Raw genomic sequence first — 19,069 nt, forward strand, 5'->3', positions numbered from 1 at the left:
TATAGTTAGTATCATATAGTATATAGCCTTTTCAGATCGGATTCTTTCATTTAATAATATGCATTTCAGTTTCTTCCATGTCTTTTCACAGCCTAATTGTTCATTTATTGTTAGTGCTGATAAATATTCTATTGTTTGGAGGTACCACACATTATTTATTCCTTCACCTGCTGAAGGATATAGTGGTAGCTTCCATAATTTTGGCAATTATGAAAAAAGCTGCTCAACATTGTGTGCAGGTTTTTGTGTGAACATAAAATTTCAACTCCTTTGGGTAAATACCAGGGAGCATAATTGCTGGATTGTATGGTAAGAATATCTTTAGTTTTGTAGGAAACAACCAAAGTGGTTGTATAATTTTGCATTCCCACCAGCAATGAATGAAAATTCCTATTGCTCCACATTCTTACTAGCATTTGGTGTTGTCAGTGTTTTGGATTTTGGTCATTCTAATAGGTGTGTAGAGTATCTCATTGTTGTTTCAATTTGCATTTACCTGATGACGTGATGTTGAACATCTTTTCACATGCTTATTTGCCATCTGTATATCTTCTTTGGTCAGGTCTCTGTTAAGGTCTTTGACCCATTTGTACCCCCACCCCAGATTTATTGAGGTATAATTGACAAATAAAATTAGAATATAGTGAAAGTGTATAATGGGGGGACACCTGGCTGGCTCAGTCAGTGGAGCAGGTGACTCTTGATCTCAGGGTTGTGAGTTTAAGCCCCACATTGGGTGTAGATTACTTAAAAAGACAATCTTTATAAAAAAGTGTGCAATGTGATGATTTGATATCTGTATACATTGTGAAAAGAGTCCTATTGGTGTGGGCCCATTTTATAATCAGGTTGTTTTCTTATTTTTGAGTTTTAAATGTTCTTTGCATCTTTTGTATAATAGCCCAAAAATGTCTTTTGCTAATATTTTCTCCCAATCTGTGGCTTCTCTTTTCATTATCTTGACAGTGTCTTTCACAGAGCAGATAATTTTAGTTTTAATGAAGTCCAGCTTACTGATTATTTCTTTCATTGATTGTGCCTTTGGTGTTGTATCTAAAAAGTCATCACCAAATCTAGAGTCATCTAGATTTTTTCCTGTGTAGCCTTCTAGGAGTTTTGTAGTTTTATGTTTTACCTTTACATCTACAGTCCATTTTGAGTTAATTTTTGTGAAGGGTTTGTGTCTATATTAATTTTTTTTTTGCCAAAAGCACTGAAATGCATATTATTAAATGAAAGAAGCCAATCTGAAAAGGGTAGTATCTCCACATCAAGATTTTAGCGGTATTTTTGGAATGATTACTGATTATAGATCAAATTATAGATTGTAGAATAAATATTAATTGTGGAATGAATAATGATTAATCAGTAAAAGTTTTTCAAAGCTCAAAATTCAGTGATTTCTGAAGTGATTAATAAGTGCAATTAATGAATAATCACTATCTCCTACTCTAGTTTTGTTTTATGACTTCCCACAAGTATCTAAACAATTATATAACCCTGACAATTATACAAATATTGGACGATTGTATTTCTGATGGATAAAAACAGGATCTGCGATAAAACCACTGACAGCTAGACATGGCAGCACATGGTGCTAGAATGACAGCACACAGGAAGAAAAATCTTCACTTTTGATAGAGAACAAAATATAGCTACATTTAGTCTTACTTGGGGTTTTTGCTTTAGTTTTTTTTTTTTTTTAATGTTTATTTATTTTTGAGAGAGAGAGAGAAACAGAGTTGAGCAAGGGAGGGGCAGAAAGAGGGAGACACAGAATCTGAAGCAGGCTCCAGGCTCTGAGCTGTCAGCACAGAGCCTGATGTGGAGCTCGAATCCACGAACCATGAGATCATGGTCTGAGCTGAAGTCGGATGCTTAACCGACTGAGCCACCTAGGCGCCCCTTGCTTTAGTTTTTTTAATCGCTAATGAAAGCTCTTTTTTAATCCACTAGAATATAAATAAATCCAGCGTCTTTACCAGCACAAAGACACTTAACAGCACAGCGTCAGAATAAATATTTTTATGACCTCTTTCCTGTAGTAGGTTGAATGACTCCCTAAAAGACATCGCTTCCTAATCCTTGTGAATGTTACCTTATACAGCAAAAAGGGACTTTGCAAATGTGATTAAGAATCTTGATGTGGGAAGACTATCCCTGATTACCCAGGTAAGCCCTAAATGTAATCACATGTATTCTTACAAGAGAGAGTCAGAAGGAGATTTGACACAGAAGAGAAAAAAGGCACTGAGGCAGAGATTGGAGTGATATGCCGTAAGTCAAGGAACGCTAGCAGCCACCAGAAGCTGGAAGGCACAGGAACAGATTCTCCTCTAGAACTTCCAGAAGAGCTGGCCTTGCAGACACTTGATTTTGACCCCGTGAATTTGACTTCAGACTTCTGGCCTCCAGAACTGTGAAAGAATGGACATTTGGGTTGTATCTATTTTTTCGCTATTATGAATAATACTGCGGTTGAACGTTTGTGTACCAATTTTTATGTAGATTTTTTTTTCATTTCTACTGAGTATATATGCCTAGGAGCAGAATTGCTGGGTCACGTGGTAAGTCTAGGAACTGCCAGACTATTTTGTGGGTGATTTTAGACTTCTGGCCTCTAGAACTGTGAAAGAATAAATTTCTGTTGTTTTAAACCACCAAGTTTGCAGTGATTTATTATATCAGCCATAGGAAACCAATATACCCCCTGAAATAAATCTGAAATAAAAATGCTTAGATTCTGGGGGCCCCTGGGTAGCTCAGCCAGTTAAGTGTCCAACTTCAGCTCAGGTTAGGATCTCGTAGTTTGTAAGTTCAAGCCCTGCAAGGGGCTCTCTGCTGTTAGCATGCAGCCCACTTTTGAACCTCTGTCTCCCTCTCTCTCTGCCCCTCCCCTGCTCGCTCACTCTCTCTCTCAAAAATAAATAAACATAAAAAAATACTTAGATTCTGGAATTCTACATATAACGTGCCTACAATCAAATGTCAGGGTAGAATAAAAACAAATTTTCAAGCAATTTACTTCCTCTGCACTCTTTTTTAGGATGTGCTCCACCTAAATAATGAAGTAAACCAAGAAAAAGTACACAAATGAGATCCAGAAAACATATCCAACCCAAGAAATAGGCAAAGGCAATTCCTGGGATAAAAAAGGAGGAAACACTGGGATGGCAGCTGGACTGCAGGTCTAGAGAGTAAGCAGTTCAATTAGAAACAACTTGAAACTGATAGATTTTTGATGTGTTGAGATGGGGGAAAACTTTACCGATAGGCTACTGAGTGCTGAAGGAAGAATTTGGAAAAGTACAAGGAAAAGTAAGCAAACAGAACCAGGCAGTTATTAACTTTAGGGCAGACAGAAAGAGAACACAATCTCACTAGACTGAAATGCTCAGCTATGAATAGGCATAACAACCTAAATATATTTTGATTTAACAAATATTATAATATTGAATGTATGGGGGAGAGAAAGCAGAGGGGATCCTAACATTTCATAACTAAATCCTTATCTTCCATAACAGGAAGTCAATAAATAAAGTCTGAAGTTGAGTAATCAAACAATAACATTAGATACAAATTCCTTACAAAAATGGAAATGTGTAAGTGCTAGAAAAAATAGCTAAAACAAATTGAAAGTGGTTGCTTCTGGAGTAGAGGTTTGGAGGGACAGGGGCAGGGAAATACCTTTTTGTTATAAGCCACTTATGACTACTTAACTCTCAAAACAATGTCTCTGTTTTATTTTAAGACAAATAAAAATCAATGAACTTATATAAGAAGTACACACTATTGAAAGGGAAATGCCAGACCAAACACATGGGCAGTGATGTTGCATTGGTAGAATCCAGGTTAACTATTATTAGAGTATTAAAAATAAGTTCTAATCATAGACAGACTTTCAAAAGAGAAGTACTGATTAGTCTGAGAGGTTTGGGCTCTATTGGGGCAGTGCAAAATAACATACCAGAAAGAGTCACCTGCCTGATGTAACTTACAAATGTCCATAAGACCCTGGCTGTCTCCATTAGACTTAGTCTTGAGGACAGGCACTATAATATGGCCTATCTTTTCACCACCTGGACCAGAGTTAAGTACCCAAGAAGGGTGGGATGAAAGTGGATGCATGTGCACTGAGAACAAGAGATAGGTGGGGGAGATGACAGTTAATAATCTGTGATTTGGAATCAGAAATAATTCCCAGTTCTTTCTCTGTCACTCATTAGCTGGATGAGTACAGACAATACACTTATTTGCCCTGAAAATAGTGAGAAATAATAGTCCCTACTTCAGAGAATTGTTCTGAGGATTAAATGAGATAACGCATACAAAACCTTTCATAGAATCTGACACATTGTAGCTCTAGATAAATGGAAGCTGTAACTATTACCAAATGGAGACCCTTGAATTTCTTGCATCAACCCAAATAACCGTTAATGTAAATATTTAGATATTTCCTGAGAAAAAAAGAAGAGATTAACTTTTTTTTTGTCTACTATGTGCCAGACACTTTATACATATATTATTTTAATCCTTAAAATAATAGTAATCATTGGGGCGCCTGGGTGGCTCAGTCAGTTGAGCATACAGCTTCAGCTCAGGTCATGATCTCATGGTTTGTGAGTTGGAGCCCTGCGTAGGACTATGTGCTGACAGCTCAGAGCCTGGAGCCTGCTTCAGGTTCTGGGTCTCCCTCTCTCTCTGCCCCTCTCTGTTCACATTTTCTCTGTCTGTCTTAAAAATAAACATTTAAGGGGCACCTGGGTGGCTCAGTCGGTTAAGCGGCCGACTTCGGCTCAGGTCATGATCTCGCGGTCCGTGAGTTCGAGCCCCGCGTCGGGCTCTGTGCTGACCGCTCAGAGCCTGGAGCCTGTTTCCGATCCTGTGTCTCCCTCTCTCTGACCCTCTCCTGTTCATGCTCTGTCTCTCCCTGTCTCAAAAATAAATAAAATGTTAAAAAAATATATTAAAAAAAATAATAAACATTTAAAAATTAAAAAAAAAAACAGTAATCATTATTGTCTCCATTTTACAGATAAGGAAACCAAGGTTGAGAAAAGATTAAGTAATTTCCTTCCAGTACTTATTTATTTTTTAACGTTTATTTATTTTTGAGAGACAGAGAGTGCGAGTGAGGAAGGGGTAGAGAGACACAAACAGAATCCAGAGCAGGCTCCAGGCTCTGAGCTGTCAGCACAGCGCCGAATGTACGACTCGAAATCATGAACTGTGAGATCATGACCTGAGCTGAAGTAGGATGCTTAGTGGACTGAGCCACCCAGGAGCCCCTACATATATACATATACATATACACATATATACATATTATACACACACACATATATATACATATATACATATACATATATATATATATATATACATACATCTATGTATATATATATATATGTATGTATATATATATATATATAAACGTTTATTTTGAGAGGGAGACAGCATGCAATGGGGGGGGCGGCGTCAGAGAGAGACAGAGGGAGAGACAGAATCCCAAGCAGGCTCTGCAGTGTCAGTGCAAAACCCCACGCGGGGCTTGATCTCACCAACTGTGAGATCATGAGCAGAGCAGAAATCAAGAGTGGGACACTTAACCAACTGAGCCACCCAGGTGCCCCTAGTACTCATATATCTATTGAGTGACTACTTTGTGTAAGGCTCTGTTCAAGAACATTAAGAAAACAACATTGAATAAGACAATCCATAGTCCCTGATGAAATCTATATTCCAGCAGGGTAGAGAGATAATACCCTGACAATGTAATCACAGACTGCAATACGTGTTATGAAGGAAATAAGTAAGGTCTTGAAATGAGGCCTATGCTTTAGATAGGGTGGCCAGGAAAAGCCTTTTAAAAGAGAAAGTGGAGCTTAGATCTGAAGAATAAGAATGAGTCAATCATGCAAAGAACCAAACCAAAAGGCAGAGTGTACAGCAAATGCAAAGGCCTGGAGACAAGAAAGCTTAGAATCAACAGTCAGACGCCCGACTGAGCCACCCAGGCACCCTGATCGAATTATTTTAAAGGATCCTTCCCGTTGCTGACTGAATGCAGTGGGTAGAGGAGAAAACAGCAGAAGTAGGGAGACGTGTCAAGGGCAGCGGTTCAGAGTAGAGATAAAAGAGACTTGGCCTGGCGTGGTGGCGGAGGTGATAAAACTAACAGAAGTCCACCGGACAAGGTAGAATATGAAGGAATCAAAGATCTGGTTAGTGCCATGGGTCCAGATGAGAAAGATTAGGGTGGCTTTAAGGAGCATAACGAGTTCTGTTTTCAGCAGGTCCATTTTGAGATGCTGAGCTATGCATAAAGGTGACCAGAGATCCGAGCTGTATATATAATTGTCTCCTTGGGGGAATGCAGGAGGTTAATAAGTGGAGGAACACAAAGGCGCCTGAGAGTTTTCCATCTGGCCCTTACTTAAAAAGCTAAAACGATACCCAGTTTCCTGTGGGCTAAGTGTGGCCCACAAGCGCAGCTCCTTAAGCCGACTATAGCACAGGCCCACGACAGTTTTTCCCAGGCCTGGATGCCACACCTGAAGCGGTCGAGTCTCCTCAAGCACAGCAAGGACGCTTGTAGGACGCCTACCGAAAGTCACAGGTTACCGATCGGGGGCGGGGCCCAGCGAGCGCGGCCTGCTGGGATTTGTAGGCTGACCGCGGCAGGCGCCTCCTTGAGCCGCTCGCGGACTGCGGCACCACGTAGAGGGAAGCGCGCCTTGAGCCTGCGTCAGTCCTTCCGGAAGGGTTGTCTGAAAGGGCGAGTACGGTACTGCCTTTTGCTTGGAATCACTTAACAATGACATTTCTCATCAGTTAAAGGATACATTCAGAGTTCTGAAAATGACACTTAACGCCCTTTTCATCGCAATTTGGTTACCCATGTAGCCTTATTTCTTAACACTTCCTAATTATTCAAGGCTACTCTAGACGCTGAAAGGCGTCTGAAAGATTCAAGGCTACTCTAGATGCGAGAAAAGGGCTCGCATTTGACCTCTGCCCTGTGCTTCCACAGCACTGTCTTACCATCCGCTAATAATAATTATAATCGTGGCCAGCTTTCCTGAGACTACATGTTCTAGTCTAAGGGATTTGCCCGCACTAATTAATTCTCACACTACCTTCTAAGGTGGTCGCTATTGCTTCCATTTTGAAGATTTGGAAATCTTGGTTTATAGAGACTTTATGTAACTTGGGCAAGGTCGCGTTGAAGGGTCACACTGTTTACTTGTGCGTCTCTCCCTCCGGACCACGAGTTCCAGAAGGGCACGGACAGACCAGCTTTTTACTTTCCCGCGGGCCACGCCCCAAGGGCGGGGCTCTGGTGACGACACCCCGTCCCATGGTGCCTTGCGCGCCCGCGCTGCTATTGGTTCGGCTTCTCGGCTCCTTTTTCAAATTGAGGCGCCGAGTCGTTGCCTGGTTTCCTGGGCTTCGGGCGGAGACGACATCGCTGTTTCCGAGGCTCCCGCTAGTGCTAGTGCGGGACAGACGCCTCCGCGAGTCAGAGCTCCTGGTGGAGAGCGGGGACGCCGAGCTACTTGCGTGGGTTCCCCGGGCCACGCCAGTACCCGGCGGGGGAGGTGGGCATCTGGCCCGCGCCGGTCGCAGGACCCTCCCGCGCCCCCACCGCGCTCGAGTACGCGACCAGGTCTTGACTTTCCCGCGGTGATCGTCATGGCGTCCCAGCCGAATTCCTCCGCGAAGAAGAAAGAGGAAAAGGGGAAGAACATCCAGGTGGTGGTGAGATGCAGGTAGGGCGAACCCGGCAGGATTCGGAGTGCCGGGCTTTGCTGCTGGGCTCCCTTCTGTGCTGTCCGGAGAGTGGAATTTTGATTGTAGTTTCTGGGCGGTGCAGACCTGCCTGTCTCATAGTTCCTCTAAATGCTGTTCCATAAAATTACACCAGATTGCTGTGAGGAGTAAATTAGTGTCTGTTTCCGAAGAAAGGATATTCGTATTGGAGGTTATAGTTTGATTTGCAATTCAGGAGAATCTGATCGCCGTTCTTCATGGAAAAGTATGTTGTTTTTAAAAAACTAATGACATCAGAGATCTAGGTGTCACTTTTATATTCCACTTCTTGTAGTTTGTCAGTTTGGAAATAAGACTGTATACCTACTTTGCAGATGGTCCTGATGTTGAGATTACCGGCCTCTCCATCATCTCTCAAAACATAACCGATCACTTGTTCTCTTTATTTTTGATGCAATATTTTCTTCATCCCTACTAAATAAGGAAACACCACTGTATTTAAAATTTAAAGGTTGTTATAGAGTGAGTTTCTGTTTTTAAAAGGAGACAGCTTAAGCCAGTATAGCTTTCTGATTGTACTGCAGCTTGGTCTTCCCTAAACCAAAGAAGAAAGTTTTTTCAGGGTGAGCGGGTGGAGGTGTTCAACTCTCCCCAGATTGATTTCCAAATAACTTCCCAATTTTGAAATTAGCCAGTAGGGAGAGAACATGCTTGTTATATAAACTGTTGCTTAGAGATTGATTTATTCAGCTTTTTAGAAGCCGTCCACAGTTTACTGTTGTATGTGTGTGTTTTGTGTGTCTGTTTTTGTTGCTGTTTTTAAAATTCTACTGTCTGCAACTTTTCTGTAAATCCAAAAGTATTCTAAATCTTTTTTTTTAAGGTGATTTTTTTAAATGTATGCAACAAACTTTCTTAAGTTATTGCCTTCTCAACTTTGGTGACTTGAATTGTAGAAGTCAACCGTAATAGCTGGCTTTCTAAACTAGGTGTCAGAGAGGAAATTCGGTGGTAACCTTAAGTCCGGCCAATTACCAGCTGTACTTGAGAGCTTCTCTTAATAGTTACTTGTTTTGTAGATTTGAAAAAAAAAAATTAACAGCCCATAATAGAAACGCAGGTTTTTAGATTATGTTGATCGTTTATTAAGGCCCGACAGTAATGCTTTCTCTGCGTGGCTTTATTTTCTTTAATTTTCTTTTTTATTGTTAGTTACCAAACATGTCAGACCTATAAAAGTTATGGAGAATAAAGTAACAAACATCTGTGTATCCATCACCCATATTAGAAACAGACCAATCATTACAGTTTGAGCCCCATTGTTTCCCTTTCCAGCCCCCTTCCTCAGTCCAAAGAATTAAACATTATTTATTATCCCCATTCATTTCAAGTCTTACCAAAAAGAGGTTTCTTTTACTTTGTCACTAATGAAAAGTCCTTTGATTGTGACTATTTACAATAATTTTTGTATGAGGATGTTTTTCTTTTCATGCTTTCTTTTTCAAATATCTTTCCTAGTGCGGATATGTCCTTAAGCTTTAATAAACAATTTACGAGGCCCTTGTCGTTGTTAAACCTTTTCTGTAAAGGGCTCAGATAGTGAATATTTTAGGCTTTGCAAACCACGTGTAGTCTCTGGTCACATATTCTTCCCTGATTTTTTTGTTTTGTTTTGTTTTTCAGTTTTACATTTTTAATTGGCACAGTTTATTGTAACCTAAGAGGTCAGCGAGATTTCAAGAGGTGGCTTATTACTTTATTACAATGAATATAACCTTTTATGATCTTTACTTGCTTTTTAAAAATTTTTTAATGTTTATTTTTGAGAGAGGGCTCACACGTGCATGTGCTCTTGTGTAAGGGGGGAGGGGTAGAGAGAGGGGACAGAGGATCCCCAGCAGGCTCTGTGCTGACAGCAGAGAGCCCAATGTGGGGGCTTGAACTCACCTGAGCCAAACGAATTCAGACACTTAACCCACTGAGCCACCCAGGCTCCCCAGTGATGTTCTTTACTTGTATTATAACTTTAGGAAGAAAATTTTTTAGTCTACCTGTACACAGCTCAAGAGAAAGCTATAATTTCTGGAGTTGAGGAACTGATGGTTCATATATAGAGAAATTTTAATAAGGAAATAGGCTTTGATATATGTATACACAAAGACACACAACACACATGCAAAACATTCTTTCCCCTTGTATAAGTGTACAGGTTAGCATAAATTCTATTAAGAACACAATAGAGGGGACCCGGGTGGCTCAGTCAGTTAAGCGTCTGACTTGATTTTGGCTGAGGTCATGATCTCACAGTCGTGGGATTGAGCCCCCAAGGTGGGCTCTGCACTGACAGTGAGGAGCCTGCTTGGCATCCTCTCTCTCCCCATCTCTCTCTGCCTCTCCCCCGGCTCACACTCTCGTCTCTCTCAAAATAAACTTAAAAAAAAAAAAAAAAAAAGACTGTCATATAAAGGTTTTACGATTTAAGTCAGTCTTGCATTTTAATCTAGACAAATGCTTTAGTAATTTAGATCTGAACCATATGAATCATTCATATATATAAAAATGTTTTTTTTTTAAAGTTTATTTATCTTGAGAGAGAGAGAGCGAGAGCATGCACAAGCAGGGGAGGGGCAGAGAGAGAGGGAGAAAGAGAGAATCCCAAGCAGGCTCCACCCTATCAGTGTGGAGCCCGACATGGGACTCATCCCACAAACCATGAGATCATGACCTAAGTCAAAATCAAAAGTCAGATACTCAACAAACTGAGCCACCCAGGTGCCCCCCACCTCTATATTTTTAAAATAACATCTATCCACCAAGCTCTACCTCAGGGACTTTGCAATTTCACTCTGCCTAGAAAGCTTTCCCATCAAAATAGCTGTAAGACTCCCTCACTTTCTAGATTCTGCTTAAGTATCATTAAATATCAGAGAAGCCTTCCCTGACCATCCAAAAATAGTAATAGCAACTGCCTATTTCCCCCCATCATCACTTCCAATCCCATTTAGTCTGGCTTATTTACTTTCATTTCTAATTTATCAGTATCTAAATTATCTATGTATAACACTAAGATAAAAGCTCCCTGAGAATAAGAACTTGAGTGTTTTGGGTTTTTTTGAAACTTGGTTTTGTTCACTTCTCTATCCTCAGTTTTATCATATAGTAAGTAGTTGATAAATATTTATAGAATGAACAAATAAATGTAATATAACTGTAGTGAGGCCAACAAATTGATGGGTTTGTTAGCATCACCAGCAGGAACCTAGCAATTTCTAGTTAGAGACGTTTGGTTAGGAATATGGTGGCTTGGCAGTACTATTTATCATAGTACAAATAGTCCCTAAAGCTGCTCGGAGTTTTGATAACTTTTAGGAATGTGTGATATGTGTGAATATCTACTGCTCAGTTGTGACATCTCAATGGTATTCATTTGGTTAACTTAATAACACATCCAGGCAAAGAAATTAGTTGAGAGATGCTAGGAATGGTAGACATTGAAAGAGCTTTAACCACAAGAGAGCAATTCATTCTAGTTGATACTCTTGGCCTACCAGAAAGTTGGTTTTGACCAAGTTTTGTTGAACGGTTAATAATCCTGCATGCCATGGGTTATGTGCATTGTGTAGGTTTCATTACATTTGACAGTTGATAGCATCACTATATATTATCTGGGAGTTGCTGAGTTAAATTTCCCAGGATCACAAATTTGATCTTATGACCATCAAAAAATGCTAGGGATGGGGCATGCCAAAGGGTGTTGAGATATCCTTTTTAAAATAAATAGCAACGTAGTTTGTCTAGTGATGAAGGGAAAGATAATTTCCTATTTGGCATTTCCTTTCATAATATGTGATACTGAATGGGAAAAATGACTCAGGCTAAGAGTGCATCTCTCTCTTTGGTCCAGATGTGTGTTAAGTATATAAATATCTGATGGATGCCTCTGTATGTATTATGGTTCTTTTCAGCTCTTCCATTATTCCCCTTAGGGTGACATTTATTAAGCTGTGTGGTTTAACAGATATTAGGATGCTGGCTATGTACCAAGCATTGTGGTAGCCACTGGGAAATGGTAAACTAAACAGGATTTATTTTCCTGCGCAGTGAGTTTGGTACTATTACTCAGCCCCATTTTTCAAATGGGAAATTTGTATACACTGTATACAAATCAAGATCAAGAATCCTTACTCTAAATGGATAAAGAAGATGTGGTATATATATATACACACATACATACATACATACATACAGTGGAGTATTACTCAGCAATCAAAAAGAATGAAATCTTGCCATTTGTAAGTACGTGGATGGAACTAGAGGGTATTATACAAGTGAAATTAGTCAGAGAAAGACAAATATATGACGTCACTCATATGAGGACTTTAAGACACAGAACAGGTGACCATAAGGGAAGGGAAGCAAAAAATAATATAAAAACAGGGAGGGGGACAGGGGCACCTGGGTAGCTCCGTCGGTTGAGCGTCCCACTTTGGCTCAGGTCATGATCTTGCGGTCCGTGAGTTCGAGCCCAGCATCGGGCTCTGCCTGGAGCCTGCTTCAGATTCTGTCTCCCTTTCTCTGCCCCTCCCCTACTCATGCGCGCATGCGCACGCGCTCTCTCTCTCTCTCTCTCTCTCTCTGTCAAAATAAATAAGCTTTAAAAAAAAACGGGACAAAACATAAGAGACTCTTAAATATGGAGAACAAACAGAGGGTTACTGGAGGGGTTGTGGGACGGGGGATGGGCTCAATGGGTAAAGGGCATTAAGGAATCTACACCTGAAATCATTGTTGCGCTATATGCTAACTAATTTGGATTTAAATTAAAAAAAAAATAATAATAATGTAAAAAAAAAAAAAAAAGAATCCTTACTCTATTGAAAGCCCAAGGAGGAATTTTACTTAGATTTCTTCCTCTGGGGGTCTTTCCTATCACTTATGTATGATTCCCCTACCCCTCCCTGTCCCAATCAAGACACTAAATTTTTGCTTTGTGTTCTGACAGCACCCTTTACATATTCTTTCGAAACATTACCTCTTTTATAACCATTTGTTTTGTTACTATTCCCCCCTTGACCTCACAGTGTTGTGAGGACAAACTGAGTTAACACATGTGAAGCATTTAGAATAGTGAGTACCAAGGCACCTGGGTGGCTCTGTTGGTTAAGCATCTGACTTATGCATCTCTGCCCCTCCCCTGCTCATGCTTGCTCGCTCGCTCGCTCTCTCTCTCTCTCTCTCAAAAATAAACATTAAAAAAAGACAGAATAGTGAGTATCTGGCACATAGTAACTACTCAATGTATTAGTCATTATTATATTTTTTAAATTTTTTAATGTTTTTTATCACTGAGAGACAGAGAGAGACAGATTGTGAGCAGGGGAGGGGCAGAGAGAGAGGGAGACACAGAATCTGAAGCAGGCTCCAGGCTTTGAGCTGTCAGCACAGAGCCCGACGTGGGGCTCAAACTCATATACCCCGAGATCATGACCTGAGCCGAAGTCGGATGCTTAACTGACTGAGCCACCCAGGCACCCCAGTCATTATTTTTATCTACTTTTTATCTTATGCCAGTTGTTCACTCTCAGGTTAGTATTTCAAACACAAATGTGGTTAGTAATTTGAACACAAATCTCTCTACTACATTATAACCTAACTTTCTCAGATTCTAAGAATAGTAGAAATACAATTCTAAAAAATAAGTTTGGCATTTTTGACAAGTTAATTCTGTTAGCATCTACTCCAAAAACTGTCAGGATTATAATGTTTTACATAACTTTGAAAATTTAAAAAAACGATTTTTTATTTCTGGGGGTTAAGACTTAAAATTCTGCCGTCTGCTTTAGCAGTATCATTCAGTAGTACCCCATGTAATCCCTGTTACCAACAGTGTAGTCAGAAAACTTCAATTTGGGGGCGCCTGGGTGGCTCAGTCGGTTAGGCGGCCGACTTCGGCTCAGGTCATGATCTCGCGGTCCGTGAGTTCGAGCCCCGCGTCGGGCTCTGTGCTGACAGCTCAGAGCCTGGAGCCTGTTTCAGATTCTGTGTCTCCCTCTCTCTGACCCTCCCCTGTTCATGCTCTGTCTCTCCCTGTCTCCAAAATAAATAAAACGTTAAAAAAAAATAAAACAAAAAACAAAAAAAAACTTCACTTTGTTGTTGTCTAAGGTATTAATGACAATGTCATTTGTAACCTGAAAACTAAGAGTTTTTTCAGTAACTTTGTATATTTCTTTTTATAGACCATTTAATTTGGCAGAGCGGAAAGCTAGCGCCCATTCTGTAGTGGAATGTGATCACGTACGAAAAGAAGTTAGTGTACGAACTGGAGGGTTGGCCGACAAGAGCTCAAGGAAAACATATACTTTTGATATGGTACCTACTTCTTTAAATGCTGTAACTCCTGTATTTACAATGTAAAATTATCCTCGTATACTCGTATTTCCTCTCGGTTCTAGTGTCAATTCCAAGTTTCAGTTACTCTTTGAGCTGTCAAATGGTTTCTAGTGGGCTGAATGAGTTAATCTGTTAAAAACAAAATTCTTAAAGTGAGTAATTTTGACATATTTTTTTCCCTGAAGATTGCTCTGATTTTTTTTTTTTTTTTTTTTTTTGGGATAGGTTTTTGGAGCGTCTACTAAACAAATTGATGTTTACCGAAGTGTTGTTTGTCCAATTCTGGATGAAGTTATTATGGGTTACAATTGCACTATTTTTGCGTGAGTGAAACACTATTTTTCAAATTGATGAAAAAGTTTAGATGCATGTATTTGTTTTTTGTGTTTTTTTTTTTTTTAACACTTTTAAAATTTTTGACAGATACGGCCAAACTGGCACTGGAAAAACCTTTACAATGGAAGGTGAGAGGTCACCTAATGAAGAGTACACTTGGGAGGAGGTATTTACTGTTTATACCAGGTTTCTATCTCTAAAATGGCTGAAATATAACTTAATATAACATGATTGAAGACCTCTTTCTTGAAATAGAGAAGATCAGCGTACCATGTCAAACATGAATGTAGGATAAACTATATGGTATGGTTCTTGTTTAAGAAACATAGTCTCATTGGGAGAGAAAGAATCAATACATATGGCACAGTTAAGTGACAAGACAGAATAGTTGGAGCAGAATATTGTGGAGGGGCGCCTGGGTGGCTCAGTTGGTTGAGCATCCAACTTCAGCTTAGGTCATCATCTCACAGCTTGTGAGTTCAAGCCCTGCATCAGGCTCTGTGCTGACAGCTCAAAGCCTGGATCCTGCTTTGGATTCTGTGACTCCCTCTCTCTCTGCCCTTCCCCTGCTCGTGTTGTGTCTCTCTCTCAAAACTAAATAAACATTAAAGAAAATTTTTTTTTAAATAAAGAATATTGTGGAAAAGCGGCATGTGAGTAGGGCTTGCAAGGGAAGACTTTGCAGTGTGGGAATGAGTCTCATCAAGATAGCATAGCAAGGGGCAGCATGGTACTTTAACAATGATGACCTTGAGTGTTCAAGAAATTAAGATCACTGTATTCTTGGATACTGTAAAAAGCACATAGTACATTTCACAAAGATATCCATCAAGTGTGTTTAAGTGAGGTTTTTTTTAATGTTTACTTATTTTTGAGAGAGAGCGAGAGAGCAGGGAAGGGGCAGAGGGAGAGAGGGACAGAGGATCCAAAGCAGGCTCCATGCTGACAGCAGAGAACCCAACATGGGCCTTGAGCTCACAAACTGTGAGATCATGACCTAAGCTGAAGTTGGATGCTTAACCGACTAAACCACCCAGGCGCCCTTGTTTAAGTGCATTTAATGACTAAGTTAAGTTTCCAAATTACTAACATTTAGGTTGATCCTTTTTTCTAGTTTTTCTAGTTTCTGCTGAGGTATTAACTTGGAGCATGGATAATGAAGTTATGGAATTGTAACCATAGGAAATAAGGAATAGGCTTAAAGTACAGTTTCAAAATTTAGAGATTCATAGTAGTTTTATAAAAGATGCTTAAATATTTTAAAAACGTGTTTATGTTAGAGTTAGGGAATACACTGTTACACGGGCCACTTTTCTGTTAAGATGGTAGTATTATGTTCTCATGAGAAAAGTTAGAATTACTAAACTTGGTTTTATAAGTAGCTTAGTTTGGTTGGTTTCTATGGCATGAAGTGGCTGATAGGTAGGACAGATTTGTGGAAGGTATGAAGAAGAATAGCTACTGTTGAATAAATTCTTATAAATGACTTTGCTTCTCTAATACTCAGTTTGTTTCTTTTTTAAACTTGTTTTAGTGGAATTTAGATTATACAACTAATGAACAATTTATACAATTTATAATAAAGTTTGATGAAAAGGGATTGACATAAAAATATAAATAAATAAACTGGTTTTAGCATATTTGTGTTTAAATATATCATGAAGGAGGCCCTTACCATATGTGTTTTAACCGCCATAGTAAATGGATGGCATTCTTCCCTTATTTTAATCCTTATTAATATTATGGTTTCAGGATCCCTTGGCTGGCATAATTCCACGTACTCTGCATCAAATTTTTGAGAAACTTACTGATAATGGTACTGAATTTTCAGTCAAAGTGTCTCTGTTGGAAATCTATAATGAAGAACTTTTTGATCTCCTTAATCCATCTTCTGATGTTTCTGAGAGACTACAGATGTTTGATGATCCCCGTAACAAGGTAACTCAGTCTTTGAGAATGGAATGTATCCAGATTTTAATGTGTGATGCTTTGAGAAGCCAGAATATATATATATTTTACCAATCTGATGGATGCTCTTTTCATTTTTGGTCAGAGGGGGGTGATAATCAAAGGTTTAGAAGAAATTACAGTGCACAACAAGGATGAAGTCTATCAAATTTTGGAGAAGGGGGCAGCAAAAAGGACAACTGCAGCAACTTTGATGAATGCATACTCTAGGTAAGAAAACCATTGTCTTCTCCCCACTGCTCCGTTTTCTTTTTCACGGGGGAAGTCAAATTGGGGTGAGTCATGGTATGTGAGTCACACAGCTAGATTATATGCTAGATTTCATGCTTTAGTAATTGACTTGAGATTTATAGGGGAACACCAGTATTGGAAGAATGTTGAAAGGAGAACAAAGAGAAGTTGATATTAGAGCAGAAGTTTTAAACTTTTTAGATTATTTTTTCTCGAATGAAATCGTACATGGAAGCCTTGATTAACTGCTGATAATGTGGCTGCTGTAGTTGATGTGGGGGTGGGATGCTTAGAGGCTTACCTCCTTAGCCTCATGAAGGTTTTCCCTGAGCACTTTTCTGGGGCCCCAATGGATACCTAGAACAAAGTTTGAAAGCACCTGTTTTTTTTGTTGTTGTTTGTTTGTTTGTGATTTTTAAATGTTTCTTTATTCTTGAGAGAGAGAGAAAGAGCATAAGCCAGGGGAGGGGCAGAGAGAGAGGGAGACACAGAGTCTGAAGCAGGCTCCAGGCTCTCTCTGAGCTGTCAGAACAGAGCCTGACATGGGGCTTGAACTCAAAAACCATGAGCTCATGACCTGAGTTGAAGTTGGATGCTTACCCGGCTGAGCCACCCAAGTGCCCCATGAAAGCACTTGATTTAAATAAGGATTAGAAGAAAGATAATTTCATTTAATTTTTCCCCAGCTTTATTGTAGTATGATTGATAAAAATTATATATATTTAGATTGTGCAACATGATTTAAACTTTTTTCAGATGACTTCATTTTAATGTAGGAATATATGATCACTAACGCTGGCTTTCTGGGGTACAAAAGGGCATATTGATAGCGCCCCTTATAGGATAAATCCCAAATTCTAGAAAAGCAGTTTACTGAGTCAGATGATTTCTTTTTCTGCTGGTCTTTGAAGGAAGCATCAGAGTGTAATTACAGGAGCTATGGATTGGAAGTTAGATATTTGTGTTTAGGTCTAGTTCTGCAGTTAACCAAACATGTGACTTCAGGTAAATAAGTGAACTTATCTATCACTTTCCCTGACCTACAAAATGATTATTAGAACTAGATCTCAGGGCACTTGGCTGGCTTAGTCAGGAGAATGTGCTGTGCTTGATCTTAGAGTCATGAGTTCGAGCCCCACGTTGGGTATAAAGATTAAATAAATAAAACTTAAAAAAAACCCAAAAAACTAGATCTCTTATTTCTTTGCTCCCTTGTAATTAGAAATTTCTACAACTCTTAAAAAAATGTACTTATTAGGGGCGCCTGGGTGGCGCAGTTGGTTGAGTTTTTGTCTTTGGCTCAGGTCACGATCTCATGGTTCAAGTTTCAGCCCTCCTCGCACCTGAACTCTCTCAAAGAAAAAAGAAAAAAAATGTTTAAGTAATCTCTACCACACATGGGGCTCGAATTTACAGCTCCGAGATCAAGAGTTGCATGCTCTACTGACTGAGCCAGCCAGGTGTCCCTGATTTTATAATTTTAATTAAGTTTTCCTATAACAACTTTCCATTTAAAAAAATTATATAGAATTTGGAGGAATGAGTTTAAGACTAGGTAATATTTCTTTTCTCTAAATACCTTTCTTTGATATAAATTCCTATTTTTCATAAATTTGTGTAATTTAGGACTCCTTTTTATGTATGTAGACTGGAGTAAAAATTTCTTTAAAAAAAAATTTTTTTTTTTTCTCTAATTTTTTTTTTTTCAACGTTTTTTATTTATTTTTGGGACAGAGAGAGACAGAGCATGAACGGGGGAGGGGCAGAGAGAGAGGGAGACACAGAATCGGAAACAGGCTCCAGGCTCCGAGCCATCAGCCCAGAGCCTGACGCGGGGCTCGAACTCACAGACCGCGAGATCGTGACCTGGCTGAAGTCGGACGCTTAACCGACTGCGCCACCCAGGCGCCCCAAAATTTTTTTTTTTTTAACATATTTATTTTTGAGACAGAGAGAGACAGAGCATGAACGGGGGAGGGTCAGAGAGAGGGAGACACAGAATCGGAAACAGGCTCCAGGCTCTGAGCTGTCAGCACAGAGCCGGATGCGGGGCTCGAACTCACGGACCGCAAGATCATGACCTGAGCCGAAGTCGGCCGCCCAACCGACTGAGCCACCCAGGCGCCCCTAAAGTAAAAATTTCTTTATGAATGTATGTGGTAAAGTGAAGGAAAACAATTCAGTTATCTAGAATCAGAGTTGACTTCTATGCTTAATTGCATTAATTCCATACTCTTGGATTAGGAATGGGTAAATAATAGTAGAAAAATGTGAAATGTATATTGTAATTCAGATCTATAGTTTGCTTATATTTTTTCCATGTCCTTCCCCTTTTCTGTAATTTTAAATAATAAAATATGATACTTAA

At 39.5% G+C, this 19,069-nt stretch overlaps 2 protein-coding genes across 4 annotated transcripts in view; one reads left to right on the forward strand and one right to left on the reverse strand.

Moving 5' to 3' along the window:
* Nucleotides 1–19,069, reverse strand: part of IDE (insulin degrading enzyme) — a 194,136-nt gene that overhangs the window by 122,609 nt on the left and 52,458 nt on the right. The window lies entirely within an intron of this gene.
* KIF11 (kinesin family member 11) overlaps nt 7,433–19,069 on the forward strand; it is a 44,632-nt gene continuing 32,995 nt past the window's right edge. Inside the window, exons 1-6 of the mRNA XM_007080096.3 lie at nt 7,433–7,772; nt 14,013–14,145; nt 14,392–14,489; nt 14,590–14,668; nt 16,255–16,440; nt 16,556–16,680. Coding sequence (XP_007080158.1) covers nt 7,696–7,772; nt 14,013–14,145; nt 14,392–14,489; nt 14,590–14,668; nt 16,255–16,440; nt 16,556–16,680 — 698 coding nt within the window. The 5' untranslated portion in view covers nt 7,433–7,695. The remainder of the gene's footprint in view (nt 7,773–14,012; nt 14,146–14,391; nt 14,490–14,589; nt 14,669–16,254; nt 16,441–16,555; nt 16,681–19,069) is intronic.

The sequence above is a fragment of the Panthera tigris genome, chromosome D2, assembly GCF_018350195.1.
Source record: "Panthera tigris isolate Pti1 chromosome D2, P.tigris_Pti1_mat1.1, whole genome shotgun sequence".
Lineage (NCBI taxonomy): Eukaryota > Metazoa > Chordata > Mammalia > Carnivora > Felidae > Panthera > Panthera tigris.